Raw genomic sequence first — 26,098 nt, 5'->3', positions numbered from 1 at the left:
TAGAGGTATTAGCAGCATTGTGTGGCAAAAGCTAATAGGCTGTAAAACATTTATAAGGTATTGTAACCAGGAAGTAGGCTGGCTTCTGGTGGAATGGCACCGAGTTTTAGATCTCTTATGTCTCACCCTCCTACAAGACTGATAACACAATAAAATCTTTTTAATTGCCTCTTAGTTGCCCCGTCTCTGTAAATCTGGGACTTTCCAACACTAAGACATTTCAAAATATCTGCTGGAAGCTTCCACCATGTCTGGCAGAGGCAATCCCTGGCGGCTCTGAAGATGGACATGCTGCTGGACAAAGCTAGCCTAAGTTGAGAGGCTGGTAATGCCTCTGTGATAACAGATTTAGGAAGAAAATCAAAACAAAGGTGCACAGTTTTTTCTTTTAGTCCGAAAAGAGGAAGAGGTGAGAGCATGTGAGGGACACAACATGGTGACACCAAGGTCAGTGGAGAAGGAGGGGGAGGAGGTGCTCCAGGTGCCAGAGCCAAGGCTCCTCTGCAGGCTGTGGTGGGGACCATGGTGAAGCAGCTGTGCCCCTGCAGCCATGGGGATTCACAGAGGATGCAGAGATCCAGCCACAGCCCACGGGGGAGAGGCTCACGCTGGAGTGGGTGGATGCCTGGAGGAGGCTGTGATCCAGTGGGAGACCTGGTGGGGAGAAAGAGGGCCCCTGCTCCCAGGCTGGAGCAGCCTGTTCTTGGAGGACTCACCCCGTGGATGAGTGACCCACACTGCAGCAGTTTTGGGAGGACTGTGTGCCCGTGGGAGGGGCTCACATTGCAGCAGTTTTGGGCAGACTGCTGCTCGTGAGATTGGTAAGCCGTGCTGGAGAAGTTCACAGAGAACTGTGTCCTGTGGGAGGGACCCCACGATGTCACACGGGAACAACTTCTCTCCCTGAGCAGTGGAAGAAAACCTTGAGTGATGAACTGACCAAACCCCCATGCCCTGTCTCCCTGCACTGTTGGTGGGAAGGAGGGAGGGGTTGGGGGAAGAAAAGGTGTTTTTAAAGGCTCATTTTATTTCTCATAATCCTCCTCTGATTTTGCTGGTAATAAACTCACCTTGTATCTCTAAGTTAAGCCTGTTTTGCCCTTGGAGTGTTTTCTCCTGGTCTCAACTCATTAACTCTTTGTTAATTTTTTCTCTCTTCTGCCCAGCTGAAGCAGGAGAGGGTGAGCGAGCGGCTTCTATGGGTGGCTGGTGTTGGGTCAGCATCACACCAGGACAGCAGGTAATGCAGCCAACAACAAGAGTCACTGCTGAGGAGAGCCAGGAGCCTTCTGCTGACTTATTTTAAAGAAAGCATCAGCCCAATTTGCTGGGGGAGAGCTGCAGCCACATTCCCTAAGATGTACCCATGGGGAGTTTTTGCTCGAGTTTCCTGAGTGTTTTGTACACTCATTTGCCGTAGTCAGACAGCACAATCCTTATTACTGCAAGTGTGTGACAGATGGTGATTACAGTGAAAACACTTTTCCGTTCCTGTCCTTTTTAAATTTCATAATATTGACTCATGGACATTCACATAAATTAAACTTAGTGAAACTTATCTACAGTGACAGACACAGGCAGGGCAAAAAAACAGTGTAGTTTTTCAGAGATAGATATAGATTAGATATAGATAAACTAGTAGATTTACTACATATAAAACAAGGGACTGTAACCTTAAATTTCTGTACCTGGAGGATCTTGGCAAATATAGCAGGTGTATTTCTCAGGTATATTATCTTCCAGCAAGCCCATACAGACTCCATGCTGCCAGCACAGACACTCTTCACACTGTTCAAAGTCAAGAAGAGCACATTAATAGAAATGAAGGCTAGAGGAGCTCAGTACCATTATGACAATCAAGAAACACAGGATCTACATATTTCAAGACAAAAAGGTCTATTAATATCCTCACCTCACCCTTACAAACAAATACATTACAGAAACAGGCTACAATAAAATGTGAGTCCTCCCCACACATTTTTCATGTATGTTTCTGAAGAATGACAAAAAGTCAAAGCAGAGAATCTGAAAGGTACAAAAATACTCCTTTGGAAATGAAAATCATTCATGAGACACATGTGCATGTAATCAGGATAGCTACCAGAGCAATCAAGCTTTTTTCACCGAAACAGATCAATTTTTCTGAATTCAAAAGATTTCCCCTTGAGAGGAATGACAGATTTGTCTTTACAAACAAACTGTAGGTCTGCTGGTAGATAAAACCACTGAGAGATAAAAGAAACAATGGGAAGGATTCCACTGATTGACGAATGGAAAAAGATATTTGCCTTGAGATCTGTAGGTTTGCTGATAAATGAAACTGGATATTGAAAGATGAAAGAAACAATGGGGAAAACCCCTAGGATTAAAAATTAAAAAGGAGGATTATACATTAGAGGGAAATTTTTGGTATCAGGTGTTCTGGGAAGTCTGTACCCCCCAAGTACCTCAGCCAATGGGAAAAGAGAGAAGGGAAATGCAGCTGGGAAATTGGGATAAAAAGGCCAGTGTCAAAAAATCATCCTCCAAAAATTTGACAGACCCCAGGTGAATGCCCCATGGCCTCTCTCTTTATTCAAATAAAGTAAAAGGACTCCTCTGTCTACTTTTTGGACATAAGCCTCTGATGTTTGTGGATTAATTTTCCTGACACCCCCAAACAATAATCCACGTTTAGTTATAAAATCCCAGAGACATTTATGCCATACAGGAGTCACGATATTATGCTTTACCGATTCTTGTATCTCCAACACTTTGTCCATTTCAAAGGTAGCTCTACTAACACAAACCTGCAGTGCAGATCAGTTGCACCAGCTTTAAGAGCATCCAACATCTTTCCAAGGCAGGACAATCATACTGGCAACGACTGAATAGAACCTGGATCTCTTTAGCACAGTTACACTATTTAAAATGCAGTCACTGTTCTTAAAGCCATGCTGTTCTAGAGCAGGGAAAAAACTACTCATGCTTTGTCATTTTCTCCCCCATCAGTATTTTAATGAGAAAATTGTGATTGTAGACTACACACCACTGAAACATGGAAGAAAACCCCACATAAGAATATTAAGTCTATTTTGATTGGAAACTGTGATGTCAGTTAAAAGTTACTATTTTCCCAAGCAGTGAGACAAGAGATCATATACCCTTGATTTCTCAGAGCATAAATCAAAAGCAGAAATGTTGTCAATGTAGAGGACCGCAGTATGAGCTAAACCAAACCCTAACAGCAACAGCAAGGCATCTCACATGTTGCTCTTCATTGACCTACAAAGATGCCAACTTGCTAAACATTTCATCTGTGTTCAACACCACTTTAATTGATGCTATTATCTCCTGCCCTTCCCCAAGCTAGGACGGACAGAAAAGAACAACCAGACTTTGAATACTTCACTGCATTAAATGAGCGGTCTAGGTGTGGAGGAGATGGGAGCTCTGGGATTGGAGAATGTAAAAGGTTAGAGAGGAACAGGTTTCTGAAGGATGGAACCAACAATGTTTTGCTTTCCAAATTGGGTAAATAGTCGTAATGCAATTGGGAGATGTTTTCAAAAAAGGCAGAGACAAACCTCCTTTCACAACTTAGAGCCAGAAAAAGGTGTTCTAAAACAAAGAAAACAGATTAAGAGAAACAGATTGTGCTAAAAATAAGAAGAGAGCTCCTGGATCTAGTTACACCTGCATCCTGTGGATCATGCCATATTTTACAGAGCCGCACTCAGTTTTTTTCCAGGCAATTCTGCCCAGAACTCTAGTGAAGCATCTGTCCTAGGTTTCAAGTGGGGTTGTAACCCAACTATGCATGCTACTCCCATCTACATTATTCTTGATGAACTGTTAATGGCGGGTCGTTTGCAAGAGCTACCCAGACAAAGGAAAGAGGCAAACCCCTCACACCACTGCTACCTCCCTCCCGACAGTCCAGGTACATCAGGGTAGTTTTTCTTTGTCTTCACAAACTGACTGAGCTGTGATAACCACATACAGCCTAAGGGGTCATCTCTGCCAGCGGCCTTAATGCCCCAGTGGGCAGCTGTAAGGACCTAGGCCATCAAGGACTCCCCAGAACATCCCAGGACTCATAGGATTACATCATTCCATTGTGAAATTCCCTGCTCTGGGGGAGGTATTGAGCATCCTGCGCTATCTGACCATCAATAATCTGAGTGCTTTGGGGATTTCTGGACAGATCCAGAGGAGAACCTGAACTTCTACAGGACTAGACCTCCCAGAGGACCCTTGCTCTCAACTTCATAATTTTGCTGGACTGCTGTCACTGTTTGACAGGACTGAGACCACCACCCTGACCAACAGGGTATCAGGCTGTAGCCTGACTTTAGGCCAGTTTTTGTGTATTGTTGCATTTACTGTAATCTTTCTAATGACCTTGTAACTCTAACCTGAAATCTCTCTTAAGATATTTGTGTGGGGTTCATTTCTCCCACTGGTTTACTTTCAAACTAGCACAAACATCTAAACTTTTAAAAATTTTACTCAACTGATATTTAAATATCCACCCCTTCAGGGCACAGGTGCATTCTTTAATTTGCAGGCTCTACTGCACACTGTGGCTGCTAGGCTACAGGTTACTGCTTGGCACGTGCTACTGAGAAACCACTCTCTGCCCAGGTGGTAGTAGGGAGCTTCAAAGAATGCTAAGCAGGAGATTTAGAAGAGAAAAAACATACACAGCATTGTGCAAAAAATATTTAAATTGAAATTCAAGTCACAAAATAAATAACCAAACCCAAAAGATGTGTATTTAAAGCAGCTTTTCACCTTCCAGAACAAAATATCTCAAGTCTGTTTACATCCATCGCCTCTGAGGCCATCAAATCCAGCCCCAGAATTTTCTGCATCATACACAAATTCACCAGTGTTTAGGTATAAAAACTAAAAAGAAGGGACAATAACAGTCTGTCTGGATTTCTCTAGGCCTCACCTCAAAATCTGTGTGCTGTACCTCCAGAAGGAACACAGGGCAATGCTATACCACTGCTTTACACCAGCTCCATAAATGAAGTCTAGTAACCTCCCTGCAGAGTTACAGACTGGAACAATACAGCACTAACCAACAATACACTATTTTTCCAGATTTAATTTCTACTAACTGAAGCAGATACTTCTATAAATGCAAACCCAGATTTCTGCATCCTAGTGCAATGAATGACACCCTTAATGCACAAATTGCTCAAGACAATTAATTTAAGGCAAGAACAGGTCAAAGAAAACTTTTTATAAAATCTGTTGAATGTGGGGGCAAATTATTAGTTTAAATACCTAAAGGAACTCCCATTTTAACTGTGTATGAGTTTCATTAAACTTTAATGTTCCCCAGTCTTTCATGGACAAGAAGATGCTGATGTGTTTAAAATTAACATTTTCCTGCATTATTTCTAAATTTGGCACATTCATGGCAATGAACACAGCTGAAAGAGAACACACAGCATTCCCCCTCTTGTAAGAGAGGAGGGGATACATGCACACTGGGAGCAAGGAACCTCGAGCCAGATCCATGAAGAAACTGCCCTGGCTCCTCATTCTGATATCAAGACAGGTAGGCAGCAAACCCAAGCAGGTATGCCAGGTGCCAGCACATTTCCTATTACCTAAATCCCCATAAAGAATGCAAATACTCACAGTACTGCTGATCTGCCATCTCTCTTCCAGAGACCAATTCTTTCACAAATCAATTCAAGTGTTTACAAATTTGCAATATGCTAAAAAACCCTGCCCAAACTAGTTCAACATAGCAAGGTAATCTTCGAAGCAGCCCACAAAACTTTTAAAGGAAAGGCATCCATAGGTTGCATCCACAGCCAGCTGACTGATCCCTACATTCTGTAATGCTAACCTAGTATTGAACTTACTTTTGGCAGTTACACTCCCAGGCTATTTCTTTGTGATCTTCTGTAAGCCATCTTCTCAGAGGACATCTACCCCCCTTTAGTCACCACTGTCAGACTCCTCCTGTACAGTCTGGTGCTATTTACTTACACTTGACCACTGCCCACCACTCCACCCTTCCTTACTAATTCATAAGGTACTTTTTTGCCTTGCATTGTCAAGATCCAGCACTAAAACAAAGGTGTGTGAAGGGAACTCACCACTAAGAGCAAAAGCATCATACCTTCCACAGCAAGGCTCCATGAAATAGCAGGGAAACTCAAAGAAAATTAATTAGAGCAAAAAATTATGAAGAAATTGAATTGATTTTTTGACTTCACTTCTTGAAATTAATAGGAACTGGGTGGGATGGTTAAAGCAGCTACGCAGGGAAATGATTTCCTGATAATTTACAAACACCTCAATGTAAATAGCCAGGTAACTTCCAAGGAGGTTTTTCTCAACAGTTTTAAGCAGGAGAGACAACAGAAGCCTCTCCAAATTTTCTGCGAAGCTGTTTTAAAAAGAGCAGATGCATGTGGAATGGACAGATGGCCTTAGGCAGATTAGGAACTTTGAATTTGCAGATTACTGCAGAATGGACAAATGACAAATGCAGTTGTGCTTTAAAGCAAAACCCTCCTTTTTTTTTTTTTCCAGCCTGTCTGGAGAATTGTATGTGTAAGTCAAGCTTCTTACCAGGGCAGAGGAATGAGAAGTACACTACTATCTCATGGCAATGTTCTGAAAAGGCTCTAAATTAGAGGCTGCCCAAAAAATCACTGATTTCAAATATCTGTTCTCAGAATCAAGGAAGTCTATGTTTAGAAAAATTCACAAATGACAAACCAGCCATTTTTGACTTGGAGTGAATGCTCCCTCTTTCCTTCAATTAAAAATCCTAAACTGTACTATGAAGCAGAAGTTAACTAGCATAGCAGTCACCCTGACAGATTACCTCAAAAAATGTTATGACCTTGGAAGACAACAATAGTTTATTATTTCATGTACAAAACAAAAATTTCTCTACTGACACCTTCCACTGCATTCACTGAAATGCAGAGTTACCCTCCACTTCATACCTGAATCATGAAGTCATTTTCTTCTTTTACTTCACAAACACACCGAACAATCTCAAAATCACTTTCTTCAACTTCTTCATCAGGGTTGGTGGTTACATCAACATCCTGACTGCAGTCATCGTCACTCCAAGGCAAGCTATCCATAGATGACTCACTCAGGGTGTCATCCTCTGTACAAGAAGTATTTACATAAAACCCTGAGTAATTATAAAAAAAGGTCCCTCAAAATCTCATCACAAGTATGCAGATACACATTCCAAAAAGCATGAGTTCACAGTGTAATTTAAGGAATACTACAATTTTAACTGTTTATTGAATGTTACTACATAATGAAGTTTTACAGTCTCATTAATGGCTCCCTCAAAATACCCATCTTAAAGAGCTTTTGCCATTAAAATTGTACTGTATGTCAACATACAGCATCTCAAACCAAGGAACGAAGTCTCTTCAGACAAAACTATAAACAACAAAACCAGGCTTGTACATTCAAATAGGACTCATGCTAGTTGCTGCAATTGGTACAGAATTGTGACTTGGCACTTCTAGTGTAGAGCTCTCAAAAAGAGGCAAGTGGGTTCTGTTTTATGAACCATTCAATCTCACCAAGTGATGTTTCCATGACAGAAATACTGGCTCCAACACAGAATTTAATCCTGCTTCAGAAATTATTATTATTTTCATATAATCTTCTGTTTAGGGTGCATTTATAAACTCACAGGCAGTGCACAAGGTATTGTTCCAGAATGCACCCACACTACTCAACTGAAGCATTAGTGCATCCTAGATTGAATAAAACTGCCAAGAAAATTTTAACTGAACAGCATGCTGAATTGAGACTCTTACCTCAGTAATATTAAATCAATGTCAGCATCTTCCTTGGGGATAGAATGGGAGGGTCAGAGGAAGAAGATGAGGTATTTTAATTATTTGAAAATAATTTAATGAGTTAGAGGAGAACGGAAAGTAAAAGTTTTAGTCTTAAGTACGATGGTGGGGTCTCACCTACAGTGAGTATGACTATTTCCATCATTTATCTCATAGAATGCAAAAACAGAACTACTGGTCTGTGGCAGAAACTGTATCTTTTGGAGAAATATCTGTTGTCAAATTAAAAGGGATGAGAACCTAACACAATAGTTTATTTCCATGTTTAAAAGTTCTATTCCACCTCTGAACTAGGAAATTCTTTCCTAAAGTACTGTGGAAGTGACAGTAGGAAAGGTTAGGCACATTACACTTCCATATTACACCAAAGTTTCATTTTTGTTTACACCAGATCTTGTTTATTTAGGCACAAGTCTGCAGATGCAAAAAGCAACAAAACAATTTAAAAATTGATGAGATAAAATAATTTCTGGTATTTTTCACCATTTTCAATATCTATCTAACTGATCAAAAGAAGCCAGAGCAACTGATGGCCAAGCTACTAAACTGTATGTCCTATGGTTGATATACTCCAGAAACACAACTGCTCAGACTTGCAAAACGAGTTTCAAGATGTTGCCACTATCTGCACTTCAACAGTTTTTAATGTTTCCTGTTTGGCCTATAAAGGGGAATTTAACTGAAGTTAAATTCTACTTTTGTTTAATAACAAACAAAGCTATGCCAAACCAAACCAAAAACCCCCAAACCAAAAAAACAAACAAAAAAAAACCCCACCAAAACAAGCTCAAACAAACAAAAAAACCAAAACCAAAGTTATGCCCAAAAAAACCCCAAAACCCAAACCGAAAAACAAACAAAAAAACCCAAAACAAGCTCACATGGTTCTCAACAGTATATCTGTACAAAAAGGAATTTAAGGTTCTTGTATACAATCAAGCTGTCATATATTTTCTATTTCCTACAAATCTGTGAGTTTTGAGAACAAGAGAAAAAACCAAATGTTTATCTTTTTTGTTGTACCAGTTTGTATCACTAAGTAGCAACATGGAGAAAGATATTGCGAATTATAAAAGCTGGTACACAGCAGCCAGATTTTTATGGATTGTGTGTATGAAGTACTATGAAGACACCAATAAACAGTACTCAAGGGCTTCTCATATGAAGCTCAGAAAGTGATTATAACCATATTCACTCTGTATCAATACAACTACACATCACCACAGCCAGTGTTCTCTTGAACACACCAAGCTTGCAAAGCACCCATTTTTAACTCTGAAGGAGTCCTTACTTCGTACAAACTTTTGGAAATATGAAAAAATTAATTATTAAGTTGTAACATAGTTATTTTAGGAGTTAATAAGGCAATGGGAAAAAACCCCACAAAATGAGTTTGATTTCTGAAATAAGGGCAACACTCTTGAAGTGTACATGAAAGTAAAGTCAAAGTAAAAAGCAGCAACATCAAGCTCTGGCAAACGAACTGGGTCCAGTCTTGTCAAACAGGGGGAAAGAAATACACACAATCCTGAGTAAGAATAGCCAAATTTATACAATAAGAACCAGTTTTCAAGTATGCTAGTGCTGCTCACATATTTACTGGTAATGAAAGACAGAATCAGAAAGCCATAAAGGAGAGTCATCTCACCATTTGCTTTTGATTTTCCCTTGTGCTGTCCAGAATCAGTGCAGTGAAGCAGGGTACTTGGGTGAGCCAATGATTTATTAGAAGAATTAGATTTTGTGACAACTGATTTTTCAGGTGAAAGCTCTTGTGAGATATCTGTGTTCTCCCCCGTGCCCGAATACCCTGTAAAATTGTAGTAAATGTTACAATTAAAAATCTACGGTCAAAAAAAGTTGACAGAAGAAATAGTACCATCCATGCCCATAGCAGAAATGTGTAACTCACTGAGCCAGTTCCCAGTATGCTGGAGCTCTGGGACTGAATGATACTGCTGCAAGATGCGCAAGCTTTCCAGGGGCAAGAAGGTATTTTCTGAACCAGACAATTTTATGCCGCTCCGTCACTGTTCACTGCTGTCAGAAGTGACAACGGTCTAAGTGACCAGCCTTTCCAGGCCAATTGTTCTTCAGGCTGAGTAGGTGTACAAATGCTTTACAGGCCCTTCCACACAAGCACCACTAGCTGGAGCTCCCCCTCACATCCCACTCTTACTCACACGAGGCCACACACATTCCCTAATCTCACAGACTTCACAGTGGACAGAAAGCACTTTGTTTCCTAGTGTATGTATGGAACAGAATGCACAGGTGGACAAGCCCAGATGAAGAGTGTGTGAAGAAAAAACCTTGAATGGTTCCTCTGTGAGGCCTACACAGGATATAAATCAAGGCTAGCCAAAGTTACAAGTAGCACTCTCCAGTTATCTGGAAAAAATCTTCAGTTCTGGACTGAATTACTATAAGGTCAACATCAAAAAAAGGCATGCAACATCTTAAAACCCAAGGACAGACTGATAAGTGGCTCACGGAGACTTGGTGCATAAACCTACAAATTAGATTTTCACTTTATCATTGTACTTGTGTGCACCATACAATCAGGAATTCATTAAAATTATTTGTTTCAGTACAACTCTAAGTGACTTGGCCTATGGTTCTTCCAATCCACTCCCTTGATAGCTTGCCTTATTCATGGCATCAATCAGAGAAGCAAGGTATTTTCTATCTCACAAACTCCTCCTTAGGGAGATATCTAGTTTCACAAATGATGCCTAGAAGACTGAAGTATGCTGCATCCCCATCAACAGCAGAGGAAGTTGTCACACTTGATCCTTAAACGTTTCACCAAAGAGATTTTCCAGAATCAGCTGTGTTTTCAGCAGTGAAGAATCCATTACCTCTAACACCTTGGCCTCTACCTAAAGTTCAAAGCTTGAAGTGGCACCAGGAAACCATTCCCAAGCCTCCACAGATGAAACCAAGAACACACGTTGCTACTACAGCCATTTTCATCTAGTGCAACAGCATGTTATGAGACATGAAAGAGGGACACAGCCTGAGTATAGACTTCAAATCGGGCTTTTACTAAATCTCTCCAGAAAAAAGATTAATTTCTTTAAGAAAGAAATTAAGGCTGTGATAGGTTTAATTGGGCTCATTGTTACAGCCCTCTCCCCCACAAAGTGAAGGTTTAAGAAATAATAAGGTTAACAGCAGAAAAAGAGGCTTCAATGTTTCCGAACTCCAGCATTCTAAAGCAGTCCCAGAACTAACATAACTGAGCACAGCCTGTACACAGGGCATCTGCACCCTCTTAACTGGGCAAAGCTTGCACAGAAGCACACTTATTAAGGGAAAGCCCGACCACCATTCAGCCTTAATAATGAAGCTTAACCAGGAAACAGATTATCTTCTCAGTCACAATTTAAAATAAATTATTTGATAAAGTAAAAGCTAAGTGAAGAAAATGGCTGAAACGCAATGCCTGGTCTTAAGTGATCTAAAGTGATTTTTTAAGGTAATAAAACAAAATAATGAAGCCAGTTTCATCTACAAAAGAAAAATGAACTTTACCAGGCTTAGATCTCTTTTTCTTTTTTTTCTTTTTCTTTGACTTGGATCTTTCGAAGTCTTTGGATTTTTTTTCTTTGCTCTTCTCATGTCCTTTAACAGCTGAAATTAGACAAAATACCAAATTAGTTTTAAAAAAACATATACATTTATTCTACTTCATAATGTTCTTAAAAGCCTCCTGTTCCTTTGGTCGATCAAGGCCAGTTCCCTGAAAAAAAAACAAAACAAAAAACCCAAGAAGAAAACTTATTTTTAAGAATTCCCCAGCTCTCAATTGGATTAATCTATTTTAGTCCTAATTGGACTGTCCCATAACAAAATATAAGTACCATGTAGGAGAAATAAAATGTACAGCAGTGTCCCTTTATTATTTACATGCTTCAGAGATATCATAAAAAACACTGAGGGATTTGCTACATCCACTTTCTACCTCATTATGACTGGACATTTCACTAGCATTGTAATAGAACAAAACCCCAACACCCCAGATTTCAGTTCAGTTCCCCAGTCAAATATTTTATTTATATTGAAAATGGAGTAACTGGTTCAGCTGGCTTTAACTACTCTCTCAGCATCCATTCTCCATCCTGTTTTTATGGGATTAAAAACACACCATAATTTTTTAATGATTGACATCTGCCAATCAAGTCTATCCTCAAAGCATGCTTCCAGAGCATGCACAGCTCAGTATAACCTGGTTGCAAGGGCATGGACACAAACCCCTGCTTTCCAGACCCCAGTGTTTGGTTACATCCTGTCTTTCAGATTTAGATCCCAGCAGCAGTATTTCTAGTACTTATGCAGTTCTTTATGTAAATTATCCTGACTCAGAGATGTAATGAACACCTATTATGGAAGGATGCCTTGTATCTCAAAACGGCTCTGCTCCCAGAGTGCTTGGCTGATTAAACCACTCACCATCCCATTCAGAAATCCATTACAATGTCAGATGATAGAGATCTGAATAAGCCCTTGAAGAGAGTCCATACTGTAAGAAATCTCCACTTGCACAAACCATTTGAGAACCCTAGGTTGTCTGTAACCATTCATGAAGCAAACCAGCAATACCAGCCTATTATGTCAACAGCAAACTCCCCGATTCATCGGCTGAGTATTTATGGCACGAACAGTTCACTGAGAAACGGCGAATTGCAGTCACATTTAATCAGTTCTGGTAAGCATGCAGGACAAGCTTAATAGCTTGTCCTCAGGAGACTCTTGAGCTCTGCACCTCCCCATCCCTCTCAGTCCTCAAAGATTTCCTGCTACTTTGCTATTTCTGTGCCCCTCTTAGCATGAGCTTAGCAAAGACACCTCAGTGTGCTCACCCACACGGCCACACCAGGCACCTGGCCTCCAAAGGCAGCACGACTGGCAGCACAAAAGTCACCTTCTTTCACCTCTTGGTGTTGAGGGAGGTTAAAAACAAAGCAAAACAAAAAACATGAAAAGAAAAGGCAGGTAATTTAAGTATCGAACACAGTGCTTCCAACTTCCTTCTGTCCTCATCTCCTGTACTTCCAATGGTCACGATCCTCTTGGTATCATTTCCTTCTCTTTGCTCACAGGGATGCAAGGAAGTTCTACCATTTTATTCTTCCAGAAGGGCAAAGAGAGAATAACTGAACTCCACAGAGGTAGGAAAATTTTGCGTCTTTTCATTTGAAAATTCAAATTCACATGATCAGATTTTGCTGGATTTGTTTGAAGATATCCAAGGGCACATGGTAAGCCTCCTCAACCATTATCAAAATATCCAAGATAAATACAAAATAAACTGCCACTTTATCCACTTTGTCCCCTTAAGCTTCCCCATGTGTCTTAAAATCTGAAAAAAAAATCTAAATATTTGCATATTTCTTTGTGCAGTTATCTTCTGAAATGCGCAACACAGTTAATGCCTGTTTCCATGGAAAAAAAAAAGTTCAAAGAACAAGTATTCAAGTATTCTACTTGAGTCTTCCAAAAAACCAGGTACTAAACAACTATATTTTCAAATGGTTTGGGTTTTTTTTTTTTTGAAAAGACAAAGGATTTCAACTTCCTTGAATAACAGAGACTCGTAAGAACTGGGAGGAGTGCTCACCATCCTCCAACACATCACCACTGTGAAAGTTCATTATAATCTCTAAATGCCATACTTGCACATAGGACACATCCCGCTGAGTGAGGAACAGTGAGGAGATACTGATGGAACTCATTCAGACCTTCCTACAAGGAAGGGCAGTGAGGGATGCCCAAGAATAAACAAGATGCTAAGTACTGTCTGTCTGCTAGGATCAACAGGACAACACAGAGATAGGCAGCTAAAGAGGTCATCTCCAGGGGACAGCGCATCTGTCATAGATACAGCAGTCTAACCTCAAATTTTATTAATGTTTTCCTCATCACTGTGACTCAAGTTCTTACCAACATCTGAAGGAAAGTGGTGATGTAGTAATTTAGAAGAATGCTGGGAATTATTTGTGTATTATTTATATACATACAAAATATTCAAATATATCTATTGTTTCTCTGAGCGTATGTGAGTGAATACATACATCCCCCCATCCTGTTCGGCTGTTACCCACTTATACTAGAGTAGATTTCAGTACAGAGTTTACACGATACCCCGGAACAGTCAAAGTTGTGAATTTCTTCAGAGATGTCTAGTAGCAACTGCTGACTACCAGAAGTGGTCAAGTGCTATTGGAAAAAATCCCCTGCAAAATAAACCATGCTAGATCATCCTGCCTCATGTCCACCCCCATCCGCCGCTTCTAAGTTTAGGTGTCTCAGTAGGTACAAGATTACTTAAAATATTTAATGATTTGGGCAGCCAGGAGTTTAACAGAATTAAGACCTACAACCTTTTAATGATCTTTAATACTTTGGTACTTTTTACATCTTATAAATATTACCAGCTGACTGGGAAGAATAAATCCCAGTGCAGAGAGCATAAAAACTTACAAAATGACAGTGAAAAAGCACTGCTTACATTTTATGCCATACATTTATACCGAATTACTCTCTAAATGAAGGTGTGAGAAACAACTGCCCACTTAAAAAAAAAAAAAATTAAAGGGTTTATTAAATCTTAATGAAAATACAACAAAAGAACTAGATAAGAAAAAGTAGTACTGGGAACTGCTCTCATGGCTGCCCACCAAGTGGCTGGCTCATCTTCAAGATGGATGCTTCGCCTTTTATGTTGTTAGCCTCTCCTAAAGCCTTGTCAGTCAATTCCTTCCTTGCTATCCAGTGGTAGAAGTCACTTTCTTACATTCTGATTGGAGGTCAGGTGCTGCCATAGTGGCAAGCCAACCTTCCCAAATCCCTGGATTATCAAGACCATCCCATGATAACACATATTGGGGGGAGCACACTGCAGTAACATAACTATACATTTATAAAACTTATACCATACAAATAATATTTACCCCTTAATTGTGAGAGCCAACCATTTACTCATCTATAACAAAGGTATACAGAATATTATCAGCGCCTTACAATGCTTAAAACTTTCTCAAGACTTTTTCCTTTCCACGTTAACCTTCCATGCTTAACTTTCCACGTTAAACCCAAACCGTACCATGTTGAACTCTTTCCCGAGGCCTCCGCAGTGCTCTTGCTATGCGGCTCCTGGTTTGGTCTTTAATAGAATGTCGGTGACTATTTAGTGCACTTACAGGAGTTGAAGTTCTTCTCTTTTCTACTTTTTCATCTCTATATGGGGTACTCCTGAGGGTTATGTGTAGAGGAGCATCTACAAACAGAACACAGACCAAGTCCAAGCTTTAAATACTTTCCAAAGCCAGTCTATTTCAGCAGCAGCAGCTCTGACAGACCATGTGGAATGTTTCTGATCAGACATTGCTCAACTCAGTCCTAGCCCTGACTTAAACACTAAAACCTCCAAAACTTTTGCTGGATTTGCTGATGGGCTTTTCATTCAAAAATAAACAGGGGATGTCCACACATTCCCAAATCTCTATTCTTCCAGAAAAACTGTGACTTTTTTTTGGAGAAAAAATGAAAAGAGAAACAGTTCAGTTCAGCAGAGATAGAGGTTGGGTAATTTTTCTTAGCTCCTCCAAGTGAAAAAGTGCCCAGTTGGTGTAATTAGAGGAACCACAGCCAGTTCTTGAAAGTGTGCTTTGTAACACACACTGAAGTGGCATAAAGCAGCTCTGCACATATAAGGAAGAACAGTTTTTAAATACATACTACTGAAACAACAGTGCTTCAATCTAGAGTGAGATGCAAGAACTCAGAACCACTACCTAAAATTCATAAAAATTGTTAAGATGCACACATGGCTTCGTAAGAGATTTCATTTTTTATTTAAATTAACTCAAGCAGTTTCATCCTCCTAACTGCAAGTGGCAACTCCTCCTGAAAGACTCCTGAACACAGGAACAGAGCAGTGAAGGTGATAAAAGCTAAAGCTGCATGGCAGATAGGACAGCAGACTAAACAAGACCAGTTGCACTTTTGGAGTCATCACATCAAGTACACTGGTCAATGAGACGCAGTAGCCAAGGTGACAGGCTGCTGACATTTACCAAAAACATCCAGTTCTATCATCATATGCATCTCAAGTTCAGAGGTAAGAAAGGCAGCTTGTTTCTGGTCTGGAGATTAACATGCCACACTTAGACACCTTTGATAAAACAACTGTGAGCAGAACCTGAGTGTGACTGAAAAGGGAAGGGAAAGAGTCCCAGAGGACACACTTAGGAGAAGAAACTGGATCAAACACTCTGCCCTGATCAACATTTCAAGTTGAAGAAATAAAAAGGCACATTAAGAGACGCCATTGTTAGAGCTTTCAGAATCACACAGATCTCTTCAGGCAAAAGAAACTCCAAGATGCAGAAATCTGACGACATTTTCCCTGGTCCTCTTTCTCTAGGAAGTTTGAACTGAAAGGAAAAAAAAAATTCCAAAAAAAGGCGCCACTTTTAACTATTTCCACAACTGTATCTTCTAGTCAACTGCCCTAGTGCTCTGTAGCAGCCACAAAAGACAGAAATTAAACCAAAACCCAATTACCACACAAGACTCTCTAACAGATGCCTTTTGTCCAGACAGTTAATTTTTGTGGTAATTTTTTGTTTGGTTGGGTTTTCTGGTGCTATCTTTATTTACTCACAAGACTCTCTAACAGATGCCTTTTGTCCAGACGGTTAATTAATTTTTTGTTTGGTTGGGTTTTTTGGTGCTATCTTTATTTACTTGTTTGTTTTTAAGTCAGGTCTATTTCGACTTCCTGATCCTCTGAGAACTTCCATGACTAGGGGTCAAGATATCAGTTCACATGGCAAAAATTTCCAGCTCAGATGACACTGAATACTACCAACAGGAATATGACGTATGTTCACAAGATACTGCAGATGAACTGGATTGCTGATTAACTGTCTCTAGCCTTCTTCCATGGAGTTCTTTCAGGCCTGTCTCTCCTAAGTCTGGAAGAAGTATCCTCTGTCGTATAAAGAGCCGACCCAGAAGCTGTGAAGGATCTTAGAAACTAACACACACAAACCTGAAATAGGAAATTATCTCAATGATGCAGAAACCACACAGATCAAGCTTTAGAAAACTTACTACTAAACACATCGAGGTTCAGCAACAGACAAGGCAGTAGCTTTCTGTCCTGTGGAACCCTGATGTAGGACCCCAGGTAAGACGATAACTCAGCATTCACAGGAAGCAGAGACTGCATTCCCAAGTATGTGAATCAGACAAAGTTACCAGCCACAGCTGTGAGATCATTTGCTGGGAATTTCCAGTGGTATTTTCAAGAACTGAAAGACCATGCTTCATCTTGACTTACAGCCACCCCCCAGAAACCAAATGCAGTACTGTCTTGATAAGCCAAATACAACCGGCAACTCTGCAGACACACAGGGTGTTCATACAGATCTTCCCTGGCTCCATGGAAAAAGCTCACATTTGTAGATCACCATGCATACCCACTGCCTAGTAAAGAGGCATGGGTCAGCCAGAATCAAGAGGAAACAGGAAAATTTCCCAAAGGATTAATCTGACAACCACTACACCACAAGCAAGAGGTTTGCCTGAGAATAGCGGTTAGAGACAACCAGATGCCTGAGATGTCTTAAGATGTCAAAACAAGTTTGCTAACCCCACCCACACACAACTGAGCTCTCATCAGTAACACGAGTAAGGAAAAAAATACCTATTTTGTTTACTCATGTAAAGAATTAATGCATGGAGTAGTTTATACACTAACAGGACATACTGTCAATAACTCTGAGTAGGCAAAATTTTCTAAAAATGAGGTTATGTAAAAAAGTTTAAATCTACTGACAAAACGTTTTTTCCTTCTTTAAGTGATTTATATGGACTCCACAGTTGGGACAGATTTTTTTATAGTAGCCAAACTAAAAACTGCAGGTCTGTTCCTTTAGTTTCTTCCTCATGGCAAGGAACACAGGAGAGCCAAGAGCGGCAGCAACTTGCCAGACTGAGGCTACTGTATAACACCCACACTCCAAATCAAAGCCTAATACTGTGCAGTGCTTTGGAAGTCCCAAAACTGAGTTAAGCTTTTATTATTACCAAATCTCCTGAGAGGAACTAAACCATGTCCTAGGGAGTCATTGGGTATCAAGTCATGAGGTCGCTGTCAGTACAACTGCTGACACCAGTACTAAGCAGTTATTAAGAGCACACCGATCACCTCAGATGGCACTTCTGTTATCAACTCCCCTTCTTGTTCATGAGGTTTGTGTTTCCTGAGAAATCCTCAGCATCCAGCAAGTACAGAGCTTCACCAAGGTATGATGTGGGGACACATCAGCTGTGCAAGCTCTCAAGTCCTGACTTTCGGATTTCAGAAGGTATGTTCACAGCCCAAATGCATTAACTACGTTAGCAAATCTCCAAATGGATAGACTTCACTAAAAAGATCAAAGTCACCAATACAGAAAAACTCCAAGTCAAGATGTCAAAATTGTGACTTGCAGGTAACAAAGAAAGAAATTTAACTGTTCTATGCCTCATGCCCTTGGAGTGGTCTAGATCAGGAAAAAACCTTTTTTATAAAATTATATAAAAAACCCACAATTTTTATAGGTCAGGAAAGAACAATCTTTATTAAGAAAAAGCTTTTGCAAGCACTTTATACAAAATAACATGGACAGAAAAATCTGAAAGAGAAAACTGTTTACAGTGTCTGCAGGGCATAAGTCGCAGTATGGGATGATGTATTTTAACAGTAAAGTAAGGGGTTCTGCAGCGAAAGAGAAGGGACCACAAAGAAAGTAAACTGTCTTAAGGTTAATGCATATGGGCACAGAATGCAGTTCTACTTAGGAGTTGGACTCAATGATCCTTGTGGATGACTTCCAAATAAGAATGTTCTGTACATCTGTACTCCATTTTTTTCATTAAAGCAATCAATAGGTAGTTAACCGACAAACTGTCACAGATAATGTACCATATTTAATTTCCAAGCAATTATTCTGATAGAGCATCTCTATTTCAACTAGCACAAAAATCTAAGCAACTCTTTCGATCTAAGACCAACACTGAAGTCATCTGCAGCCCAGACTCAAAAAGCCTCTTTTAGGCTTAAACATCCACACATATTTTGTACAGATCTCGATTCTCCTAAGAGAGGCCTGCAGGTGGTTCTGCAATGCGCCTGAGGTGTAATGCAACCTGAGAGCTGAGGGCAGGCACACCTGCATCTCCTCTAGCCCAGGGGGGACACAACATCAAGTGCCTTCTTCTATGTAAGGACAATTCTTTCCGGAAGACCAAAGCAGCAGCAACTCAAGGAGGTAAATATTGTAACAGGCACTTCGGGGAAGAGCTGCTCATCAGCTAAAATGATCCCATACTACTTTCTGATAAATTTAAGGAAGTCCTAGTCATTCTGTTTAGGCATATTCTGTAAGGCATATGTAAAATACGAGCTGCAGGCGATGGCACTTCCTTCCTCTCTGTTCAGAGCAACTACAGAATTTAGAGATCTATCTGTCAAGTTTGCCACTGCAAAGGCAAGAGCCTTCCTTGGAAACAGGGAGACAGCTCAAATCAGTACCACGCTAACCTTTCCAGCTTACTCAAGCTTTGATTCCAATGTCAAGTAGCACTATTCACATACTAGAAATTTTAACTTTGGAGTCTCACTCCAGTGCAAAGCAACTATATTTGAATTGTTTTTTCCCAAATCTCACAACATGGTCACTGAAGACCACTTACATTAATCTTTTTTTTATGTGTTAAAAATTTTAATTTTAAGCACTGCAAGGAAAAGGTTTTGCTACTGTTCTGCATTTTCCACATTTTCCTACAACTTTAGAAGCAGTAAGTACTTTCACTTTAAATCCAGCACCAGATAACCCCCACCATTTATTTTATGTGCAGCATAAAGAGTAAGGAGTTCCAGAGATCTAAAATAAAACTTGAGATAAGTTTGACAAAGGTCCTAAGGCAAGAGCATCTTCAATTTTATGAAATAACAAAAATCATGATTGCTGAAATTTTTATCTGTTAGAAACTGCCACCTTTTCTTAAGCACTAAAATCTACCTAATACAGTGAAGTATAAGAAAAGGACACTTCTACAAAAGATACAATGATTTAAATATATTCTTTTCAAACAGGAGAATTTTTGCTCACAAAAGGATCTCAAAAAGATGAAAAGTACACCCATCACTACCAGACTGAATTATGGATTCAAAAGCTTTCACTCTAAGCAGTACCTCCTGAAAAGCCTTTTGAAAAGGTGGCATAAGTGCTCAGTAGACAGAAGGTCTTGCCTATAAGACAAGCTTTCTATACGTGTCATTAAGCCAGAAGAACAGAACTTTAAATACAACTTCAGAGTAAGAGCTCATTAATCTCATTAACTCTGCTTTCAACTGTATAGCACCACCAAACAAAAATTAGGGTCATGAAGAACACACTGAGTTAGAAAACAGTGGCACTTAATATCAGACATGTAACTAATATACAACGACATTGTCTTTCCTCATCAAGAAAAAATTTACTATAGCTCCACAACAGCAGGCTTCAACTGTGAAGGTGACTTGAGAACCTTACAGATCCCCCTTCACCTTGATGCAATGTTCAGCAGCTGTGAGCACACCCCAGGCACTCTGTGCAGAGAGCGGCTATGGAGTACATCATGGAAATGATCCAGGTGAAAAGTATCCAACCACAAATGGGGAATTAAGTCGGGGTGGAGGCTTAAAATAAGCAAACACAGTTAGACCTCAGCTCCACAAGAAATTACCTGCTAGTGATTATGGTGCACCTAACTGTATGCACTTGGAGGAAAGGATAAATGGAAGGGTCAAGATCTTGAGTTACTAGTCAGTGCATTCAATCACAACAAAACAACTCCTCAAATAAAAAAAATAATTACACAGTTCAAAAGAGCCAAATAGAAGAATGGTTACTGAAAAGTTCATGACATGCACAAAGCCTGTTTTGATCAATTTGCAGCTGTCAGGAGCCAGTCTTCACACCATGCCTACCTCAGGTATGTTTCTCCAGGCAACACTTGGGTTCAATTAAGCTGCATGCAGAGTACAATACATACAAATCATTACATCCTAAAGCATTTAAAGAGAACTCTTTTCCTACCTAATCCAAGCTTATGCCTTTGCATTATTTAAAGATACAGAAATATTTGGGGTTTATATGTAGTTACAGTATGTAAAGTCACACATATCTTGTTAGGAACGAGCAGCAGCACCTCAAATGAAAACTCGTTTTCTGGACTCTTAAGAAGAGCAGCCACAAAGCAAAGTAAGGCAGGACATATCCTGCTACAGTGAGCTGGAGCTCTATGAGCAACTTGCCATACTTTGTAGTTCTTAAACAACGTATTAATGAAAGATTTACGCCAAAGACAAAAGACATCAGGGAAGTCAGCAAGGAGAAAGATGGATTTTATAAAAAAGGCTCAGTGAAAAGACAGAAGACATGACTAGTTTTATGGACTTGCGGTACACAGAGACATCAGTCCACAAGCGCCAAGCCTGTGCAGGTTATCAACAACCACTGCAGTGTTCACTAGACCTGGACTGCCACTCTGGTGTCATACCGGGCAGAGAGTGCTTCAGAGAACGAGGGTGAAGCAGAAGTGAACGTGATTTTGCAGACTGCAAAGCAGTTAAAACTTACTTTTATTCTTGCTAATCAGTAAGTTTTTGTCCTTTTCCATTGACCATCTGTTGTGTGAAGATCTTTTTCAAGCACAGCTGAAAAAACTGCACTTGTTAAATATAGGATTTTTCATTACATAGAACAGTAAATACTCATACTGGATTTCCAGCCAGGTATGTGCTTGAAGGCGTACAGAAAAGTAAAGTCAAAATCTAAAGATAAGGAAGAAATAAGAAAGGGAATGGTTTGGGTACCTCCAGTTCTAACACAGAAAAGGATGGAGGTTTCCAACCAATACTATTTGTAAGCCAGGAGAAAAATGAAAATCAACTCAAACTCAGGGAACTGGGGGTTTTAAAAGGCAACAAAGGTTTAATACGCAAGTGAGCTGCTACAGAAAAATAAGAGAAGCTGCACAGTGGCATCTTTACCAGAAAATGATCTTGAATTCTAGAAGAAGAAACACCTTCATACCTTTCTACAACATGATGTACACATGTATTATGATGCTTCTCTACACAGAAACATGCTAAGACACAGCCCTGAAAGAGACTCCTTCAGCCCAAAGGAAAATTGATTTCTGGTATTTTCTGTCTGTCCTGACTGCTGCTGTTTTAAAAAAGAAAGAGATCAACACCATACTTACACAGTGAACCAGCTGTGGTCCGTCCTCTTTTTGACCTTTCTTGATTAGCTTTTTCAGAAGCCAAAGAAGCTCTGGTTTGAATATTTCTTTTTACAGGGTTCTGCTGTGATTCTGCAGCCTTCTCCACTCCATGAAAGTATTTCATGTGATAATGCAATAACTTGGCTTTGCGGAAGGATTTTGAACAGTCCAAGAACTTGCATCTAAACTTGTGATCTTGGTCAACAGTTGCAGCTTTTTTTGATGCAAGAAAATCTGTTCTCCTACAAGGTTTTGTTACTGTAAGAACAAAACAGATAAATTGCCCCATGCATATGCTATATTTACCAAATGGTTTCCTAAACTTAAACAGCAAAAAGAAGCATGCATTCACACATATTAGCTATGAAATGCTAGAAATAAAATGTTAATGCCTTATCTGCCTTTAAGATTAGTAACTTTAAAGAGAAAACTCTACCCTACACTGCTCATAAATCTGGTTGTAATGACGCCACTGTTTTTATGAATAAGTTAAAATATTTTGCTTCCCTGAGTCCTTGCCCAACAGCTGATATCACTGTATGGTGCTCCTAAAGATAAAAGACCGAATCACAAGTCCGAATACTAAAGATTATTCATTCGCAACTATTCACATCTTTGGTGAAAGCAAGAAAACAGTTCTGCTTTTCTCCTTACAATTATTTTGCTACCTGCTTTCTTGGTGCAGAGTTCTGCCACCAAAGGCTGGTTACTTTCAAAGACAACAGAAGCAGTATGTCAGAACATTTTAAAAGTAAAATTGGAATTTATTTCAGTTTCTAAGCAGCAATGAAAAACAAATTTGCTTGCATCTGTTACAAATGTTCCCTATGTTACTTAGTTTCTCAAAAAAGTAAGGAAAGTCTAAAGATTCAAATGTAGGAACATTTTAAGGCACCTATTCCACAGAGCACTGCTCTGCAACCCAGAGCTGTATCTATCAAGAATTTTAGGAACTTTTAGTTCATATTTTTCCTAAGAAACATACAAAAGAAACATTTTGAACTAAATCAGATTACTGTCACAAGTATCTGTACTCAATACAACACATAAGAAGTAAAAATGAGGAAACGATCTAAATAGATCTACACAATTATCCATCACTAATACACACACAGCATCAAAAAATCCCTCTCCAGCTAGAAAACAATGGAAAGGAGGTATCATTTTAAAAAAAGCTAGCCTCCAAATACAATTTTTCCATTTGCTTTGCCAGTACTAAATTGTTATTTCCATCTTTACAAGTTTTCGACTTTCAGGATTAAGAAAACAGTGTTTAAGTGCAAGACCCGAACCTAGCAACCATGACTAAAACTCAAGGGATGCAGCACACGAATGAAAATTAAGACACTGTATCAGAAGTAGCTCTAAGCAAGAGACAAAAGTACCCAAAAACATCATGAACAAGAGTAAGATTTTCTCTACGTGCAGTAGGGCTTTGAACAAGAGTGTTAAAGGCAGTGTCAGCACGACCCTGGAGTAAAAACACGGTACAGCTTGTTTCCAAGTTTTTAGCATGCAGTAACAAAAATGGTGTTACTGAACAGCAGAATTAAAGGTTGTCACAGTGCAGGGAAGCATCCGAGACAGCTATACCTGAGGCACATCCAGCCTTTAAGTATCATGTACAAACAAATCTTTAACACGGAGAAAACACAAGCAGTTGTACCCTAATGCATAGGGAAAGATTAAGTCATATGCAACACCAAGCTGGTTAAAAGAAAGAAAGAATATGCAATAAAATTGGAGAACAAAACAGTACAAAGGAAGATACTAGCTCTGCGTGTTTCACAGTGGTAATGACCAGGAGGAAGACACTGTGGCATAACCACATTAAGAACATGCGGACAGGAACATCAATAAGACTGCAGCAAAGCCAGACTCACACTTGCAGAAAGATGAATTTTGCCACTACCAAAATCAAAATATACTGCAGACCACCAAAAGCTGCATATAGGAAGAATGAAAACATTTCAGGAAGGCTCAGTGCAATGGCCTGTGGGTTTAGTGAAAGCAAACACAGAAAGGTCCTCTTGACTGTAAAGGAATAAAAACAGCATTTGGGACTACAGATGCTGAGAATCTGTTACTATTTAGTAACCAACATGAAGCTGGAAAACAACTGCAGCAGAAGGGACTAATGCGGTCAAAAAGACTTAACAAAAACCATTATAAAGATGACAAGGGAAACTATTACACCATCACACAGCTGTCAGTATGAGGCCCTGCATCCAGAGCACTTCTCCTCCACGGAGCTAGAAAGATTCTGAAGAAGATATAGGGAATGGCTTCTACCTAATCGGCTACAAGTTCAAAAAGGAAATTATTGCATTAGCTGAAGTTAGAAATAGGGATAACAAAGACACGGGGCAAAGGGAAATGAAGCAGACAAAAAGCTTAACTGCAATGTGCAAAAGGAATGAATTCAGAGTAACAGAAATACAGACGATCCCACAAAATCTGAAACAAAGCTTCAATCATTCCCATCACTACATTTTCCTTCTTTACAAGTATCACAATAGAACTCCCTGTCACCCAGGCACAGCAGGAAAGTGACAACCAACTCTGCCACCCAGGGGAGCCTTTGGAGAGCCCTTGTTCTGTGCACTCTGAAAATGACATCCTACACCAACACCTAAAGCGGCAGCTACCATCCTTACACGCGGAATTTTTGCTCACAACATATGACACTACAATTGGTTTCTAGAGAAACAAGTTTGGTGTATTGTCTTCAGATTTTCAGGCAATTGCCTTTACAGAGGAGCTTGGTGGGTATTTTCTGTGAGTACAGAGGAAAAGGAATGGTAAATTGACACCTGCTATTTCTCCCATGATTATAATCAAAATTCAAACTCCTCATCTGCTTTTCAGCCATTACAACATTAAGCACAGACACCCATGGTCAAACATCAATGTGTCCTTTAAGTTTCACTACAGAGAAAAACATTCCTTCAGTGTTCCCATCGGCAATGCTTCCCACTTTTCACTGGGCTGAATTATCCAAGGCTCAAGCTATGACCATGTTCAGCAGTAAGTTTACTGTAAAATGCACAGTGTGAAGCTTCCAAGTCCACCAGAAGTGTTTTCACACTATCACCAATTCTCTCTTTGACATGACTCCTGCTGGGACAGGAATATTTGGCAGCAGCAAATATATATATATATATAAATAAAAATATACCTTAACTGAAGGTCTGCCATCCTGTGGCATCTCCTGCAACACCCTGGTAAACAATCCAAGAAGCCAGCAGCACACAGAACTCTTCCTGTTTCCCCCCACTTAAAGGTGGCTTTACTACAGTTTCAAGCCATTAGACTTCCACACACAACTGCTGGCTAAAATGTGGAGACCTTCACTTTCTATTTCCTGGTCTCCAAAGAAATACTAAGTGAAGATCAAATTATTTCTTCACTTGCTGTTAAATTAAACACGCTGAAACTCTCTAAAACTCATGTTCTCTGGCGCATTATCATCCTGATAGGTCATGGTAACAAACATGCTTGAGCTGACAATTTTCACACTGTGCTCTGGACCACTTGACACCACTGGGCAGTGTCCTCACTAATTACTTATTTCATTCAACTTATTTCTTCTGAAATCTTCTGCTGTTTTTCCTGTAGCTCTCAAACTACATTTCTTCCTTCATTTTCAAAAACCCCCTCTCTTTCAATACGTCAGTCGTGAAACAAAAACCATCTTGCTTAATTGCTCTTCTCAAGCTAATTTAGGTAAGGACAGCATCCAAGAATTTCCAGTGCATTCAGAATCCACAGGAGGAGATGCCTGGTGTAAGAAATACATAACAGCATCAATAATCACTGATCATTACATATTTATAAACTTGTGAGGTTTTGAGCTGTAACATCACTTGGCACTGCAAGAACTACTCAAGACAGTATTTCCTATGACACTCCACTCA

The 26,098-nt window shown here is 39.8% G+C and overlaps 1 protein-coding gene across 12 annotated transcripts in view; it reads right to left on the bottom strand.

Moving 5' to 3' along the window:
* The window catches only part of PHF20 (PHD finger protein 20), a 64,861-nt gene that overhangs the window by 10,262 nt on the left and 28,501 nt on the right, over positions 1–26,098 (bottom strand). For 7 of the 12 annotated variants that reach the window (XM_041398246.1, XM_041398234.1, XM_041398236.1 and 4 more), the window contains 6 exons: positions 22,161–22,439; positions 14,959–15,132; positions 11,388–11,486; positions 9,499–9,660; positions 6,966–7,162; positions 1,689–1,788 (listed from right to left, as the gene is read on the bottom strand). In XM_041398246.1, the coding sequence (XP_041254180.1) occupies positions 1,689–1,788; positions 6,966–7,162; positions 9,499–9,660; positions 11,388–11,486; positions 14,959–15,132; positions 22,161–22,439 (1,011 nt within the window). The remainder of the gene's footprint in view (positions 1–1,688; positions 1,789–6,965; positions 7,163–9,498; positions 9,661–11,387; positions 11,487–14,958; positions 15,133–22,160; positions 22,440–26,098) is intronic. The other 5 variants (XM_041398237.1, XM_041398238.1, XM_041398239.1 and 2 more) reach the window with 4 other exon arrangements.

The sequence above is a fragment of the Onychostruthus taczanowskii genome, unplaced genomic scaffold (assembly GCF_017590055.1).
Source record: "Onychostruthus taczanowskii isolate IOZ18803 unplaced genomic scaffold, ASM1759005v1 scaffold142, whole genome shotgun sequence".
NCBI classification, from domain to species: Eukaryota; Metazoa; Chordata; class Aves; order Passeriformes; family Passeridae; genus Onychostruthus; species Onychostruthus taczanowskii.
The sequence above is the reverse complement of the archived record's forward strand: the minus strand, read 5'-3'. Positions and strand labels throughout refer to the sequence as shown.